The 4,970-nt window shown below is 33.0% G+C and overlaps 1 protein-coding gene across 1 annotated transcript; it reads right to left on the bottom strand.

Annotated features, from left to right (window-relative positions):
- Positions 1-1,872, bottom strand: TIC21 (translocon at inner membrane of chloroplasts 21). Its single transcript, XM_079053543.1, has 4 exons — positions 1,503-1,872; positions 705-962; positions 402-605; positions 1-328 (listed from the first exon to the last, which is right to left on the bottom strand). The coding sequence occupies exons 1-4, from the start codon at positions 1,770-1,772 to the stop codon at positions 221-223; spliced, it is 840 nt and encodes a 279-aa protein (XP_078909669.1). The 5' UTR covers positions 1,773-1,872; the 3' UTR covers positions 1-220.
- Between the last annotated feature and the right edge of the window lie 3,098 nt (positions 1,873-4,970).

Genomic DNA, 4,970 nt, shown 5'->3' with positions numbered 1-4,970 from the left:
TTCAAAAAAGCTGTATGCAAGAACATTCATTCATAAACAATGTGATCAACACACCCTACAAATTTATTATGCTTTATAAACCTTCAATTTGCTGCATTTCTTTAACTCATGGGAAGAAAACACCACAATCCCAGTTATAACTTAAACCACACTACAAAATGTCCACCAAATTGTTCCAAAACCAAATTACCATAATACCCCTGGAAAAAAAACAAAAACCTCAAGCCGCCCTGGGAACCGGGGTGTTCTCTGGCACTGTAACTGACCGCAATAGCTCCAACGAAAACAAAAGCCCCAAGAAATGTGACAAGATTGTGTTAGCACTCGCCTATAACCATAAATTCATCATTTCATCAAACAATTCATTAAAAAAATAATAATAAATAAATTACAAATCTGACCTGAACCAAGAACACATCCAATGCAAGAACAGGGCTAACCCCAGGAGGGGTACCTTGGTAATATGGTGTAGCTGAAGTAGTAAGAGCCTTAGCCACCAGGAATCCTACAGTGGCCTGCATCCCTAGGATAGCAGCACCCATACCCACTAGGTTCAAAGCTATCCCATTTTTCAAACTTTTCACCACATCAGCACGAGGTGGGGCCTGAATGATAATAGTATAAAGATTTGGGGTTTAATTGTTAAATTGGTAAAAGATGATGATGAAAGTTGTAAATTTTATGAAGATGGACATAATACATACCTTTGAAGGGTCATTGGCGGTTTTGCGGAGCCTATCAGAGAGACGAATGTAGCCAAATGACCAGAAGACTGAGAGGAAAGCAGCAATGATGCCACCGGAAGTGGCATAGAATGTGGCTGGTGATGTGATTTTTCCGGTGATTACAATGGAAAATGAAAGGATTACTGCAGATACAATCGTGCATATTAGTTGTCCCCAAAACCCTAAGCTGCCCAATCTTTTGAAATTTCTTGATGTAGTCTCTAATCTCTTTGCAACCTACACGATAGTGTATAGTTCATGACAAAACCATTAAATTTCAAGAGTGTGGAACCATTAATACTAGTTCACTCAATGGGAGTATATTATAGATCTCGTTGTCCATGGCATTTTTTGTTTTCACGAAGAATGATGAATGTGATTCCTGTTCTCTTCCATGGCTCTGTAACGCTTATTGTAACTAAAAGGGAGTAAACGGGCATTAAGAAATTCAGTAATGGTAATGGTGTTTAAATGAAAGATGCTAACTGTTACTAAACAATTGAATTCAATTTAGAATACATATGTATCACACAATCGCTTTTAAATGAGAACTTGAAAGATCTCAAAACCCTATTCAGACTTCAGTGGACTCGGTTATTAGCAAGAACTTCTTGAATCGATCGGTTGGACTCAAATTTACGGATTATTTGAAATTTAAACAGAATTGTTTGATGCAAATATCAATATGTATGTACTGAAAAACCCTATGAAGATCATATGCGTAACTATCGAGAGAAAACGAAACTGCAGAATTCAAAGTGGCTATTTATCAAATACCTGAGCGAGTTTTGCCTTTTCGGGATCTTCACTGTAGGCCGCAGAAATGGGAGCTGAAGCGAGCTTATTAGGGCATTTGATTCGATTTCGATAAAGGTGAAGCGAAAAGGGAGAGGAGGATGCGAAGGAAAGCGAAGCAGACGATGAGAGAGAATAGGGTAAATTGAGGGCGGAGAGAGGACGGTGGAGGTAAGGTAGTGAATGTTTAGCTACTGCCAAGGGCGGCGGTGCACTGCCGGAACGAGCTGCCGGCAGCAGATTGGTTAGCATTTTGGAATTACGGGTTTTTATGTTCGTCGACTGGAGTAGATAGAATGGTCTCCTTGCTTTCCAAACACTCAAACAGGGTTTTCTTTTTCTTTTTCTTAAAGATATTTCTTCCCAAAGTAATATAATATCTTTTATGCAATTATTATAAAGATATAAATTTTGAACCTCCTTCGTGAAAGTAAAATTGGGTCAATTTTTATTTTTGCCCTTGGACTTTTGTTATTTGTTGGTTTTATCAGTTTTCGTCCTTGGTCAATTTATATATACATATCTGGTCAATGGTCAGTGGCTGGCCAATGTTAGATATGTGTCTACACACGTGTTATGTTATTCTACCGTTTTGGATTCATCAACAATAGATAACCACCGCTTCATCTACATTCACTCATATCCTTTCCACCGCCTATCTCTCCTCTATGTATCTACTTAGATGAAAAAATCCAGGGCAATCAGCTTTCAAATTTGTAACGCCCGATATGTCAGGTAAATGTTAATTAATTAAATTCATACATTTGGACTCTTGAACCCGAGTACGCTGGGCGTACATATGGTATGTCGGGCGTACTCCAATGCATGCATGAGGCGGGATATCCCCTTGGTACGTTGGGCATACCCATGTGTACGCAAGGCGTACGGCAATCAGGGGCAAACCCTAATTTTTAGGGTTTGCACTCTATTTAAACACATTAAGTCCCCAAGCCCTCTCCTTATCAACATCCATTGTCTCTTTGGGCTATAGCTCGATGCCCTAATCCATTTCCCCAAGAGATTGACCTTTGAGTGTGTGTTTTGGTGTTTATGGTGCATATTGAAGAAGAAGAAGAAGATTTGTAGAGAAACATTGGACATGAGGGAGCTTGTAGATCCAGAGATTATTCACTCTTTCTAGCTTATTGGAGGTAAAAGCTCCTACCTTGATGACTCTATGTGTTAGATCTAGTATAGGGCTTGCTTTTATTATATTATGGTCCCTTGAGTCATCATTGTGAGTATGAGCTACTCCAAGAGCTTAGAATATTAGATCTTATCATTTCTGGTAGTGTTAGTGTATAAAAATGTAATGGGTTATGTTGGACTATGCAAAGGTTGGTGTCCATTCTTTGAGGATAAAGTGTTTAAGTTGGTTTTGGAACTTATTAAGACATGCAAAAGCATAAAGTTTGCAACTTTATGAATTAATATATTTTATTGGGCTTGGATCTGAAGTTGGATGTTGGGTCTTAAAGCATTAAGACCTTAATAGAAAGTTTGGGTCTTGGATGCGTACGTCGGGCGTAAGTCTTGGTACGTTACGCGTACTGCGTCTTGGCCCCGTAAGAACCAGCTATAGTACCTACCCTATTTGTAGGGTACAATAGACTCAACAAAAAATACAAGGACTATACACTCTAGCATCGAAAACAAAAAGTGCCTTGTAAATACAAGGACTATACACTCTAGCATATAGAGTCGAAACCATTTAGATTTCGAACCCTTACAGACTCAACCTATTTTGAATCCTCATTATATACGTTTCGACGCCTACACAAACACTGCTAAAAATATCAAAGTGTAAACATTAAGTATTTTTAAAATTAAATTTAAAATAAGGAAGGAAAAACATATTTATTGCAATTTATGATCATATTTATTACATTTAATACTTTACTTATATAAATATATGTATTATGTGACTTTTTAATTTTAAAAATTAAAAAAACCTAGAAATTTACATATGAATATTATTTATTTAAAAAATACCATAAAATGACAAGTGTCAAAACTTATGAGAGATTGACATGTGGCAAAATGGATCTTCATTTATTAGGGTAAAATTGACATATGGATATTTTTTTAAGTTTTAGATCTTATTTTTTATCGAAAAAGAAAACTAAAAATATCTAAATTAATAACTTCACATTGCGAATGCTAAAAAATAAATTATATATTTTTCATATTCACCGTGTGAATTCAGATTCACACTGTGAATTTGATAAAAAAAAATTATCGAATTTGATATCATTGGAAAAATAATAAAAAGTTATGAATTTCTGTATTTTTAGTTTTTTTTTCTTTTGATAAAAATTAAACTCTAAAAGTTGAAAAAAAATTGGTTTCTTTGTTTAATGGTTACAAATGGGCTCCTATTGAACTTCATTTATATATATATATATATATATATATATATATATATATATATATATATATATATATATATATATATATATATGTGTGTCTATATATACATAAAAAATACATTTATCGACAAAATATTATATATATATATATATATATATATATATATATATATATATATTCATACATTAAAATACTCTAAGCTTTTATGTGAGAATACATTTCATGTATGTAATAATAAGTATTTTTCAAAATGGTATTTTTTTTAACAAATTATATAAGATTAATGGAAAAATTGCAAAAAAAGAAAAAAAATAATAATTAGGTGAAATTTAATGGTAATATATATACAAAAGCTATAGTTGGTTTATAATACATATTCACAAAAAAGTTCAATGATCTTATACTTTGTTACTCTTTTAAGTTATTTTCCCAAATACTTACAACCAAGTTATTCTATCCAAAAATGTTATTTTAATAGTATATCAAAAAAGTTCAATGATATTTTTTTGTATAATTTTAACAATCTGTTACTCTTTTAAGTCATTTTCCCAAATACTAAAACTAACTTAGTTATTCTATCCAAAAATGTTATTTTATAGAGGGTTGAGTTAAACATAAAACCAAATTATACACCAAACCACAATCACAGACATTGAGGTGAGTTCAATATAGATGAGGTGACTTCATAACAAAGCCAAATGATCTTAGGCATTAAGTATTTATCAAACCGCCTATATTCGAGTTCTATAGTTTGGAGTATATAATTGAATTTATTTTGAACCAAACTCTTATCAATTAAAATCATAACAATACCCCAAATGAAATTTGTTTTTTTTGTGAAGATTGCTTTTATTAAAACTTCCAATGTAATTCATTAAAGATGTGAATCAACAATTTTTTGGTGCCAAAACTCCAACAAATACTTCACCAAGTATATATCCAAAAGCCAAACAATACTATAACTCCTTCCAATCATTAAAAGTTCTCTCCAATCTATAGCAGAATATAACCAAAAGTACATGCCCACACAAGTAATTCACAAAACTAACTCTAAAGCTTCCATCCTATTATAATAAGAAG

This window comes from Lactuca virosa, chromosome 5 (assembly GCF_052849685.1).
Source record: "Lactuca virosa cultivar CGN04683 chromosome 5, Lactuca_virosa_CGN04683_v6, whole genome shotgun sequence".
Taxonomy (NCBI): Eukaryota; Viridiplantae; Streptophyta; class Magnoliopsida; order Asterales; family Asteraceae; genus Lactuca; species Lactuca virosa.
Note: the sequence above shows the minus strand (reverse complement) of the source record. Positions and strands in the feature narration are given on the sequence as shown.

Coding starts and splice junctions, on each gene's coding strand:
- TIC21 (XM_079053543.1), bottom strand. CDS start 1,772: ATGCTAACCAATCTGCTGCCGGCAGCTCGTTCCGGCAGTGCACCGCCG. Junction 606..704: donor CCGCCAATGACCCTTCAAAG/GTATGTATTATG, acceptor ATTATCATTCAG/GCCCCACCTCGTGCTGATGT. Junction 329..401: donor TGGATGTGTTCTTGGTTCAG/GTCAGATTTGTA, acceptor TTATGGTTATAG/GCGAGTGCTAACACAATCTT.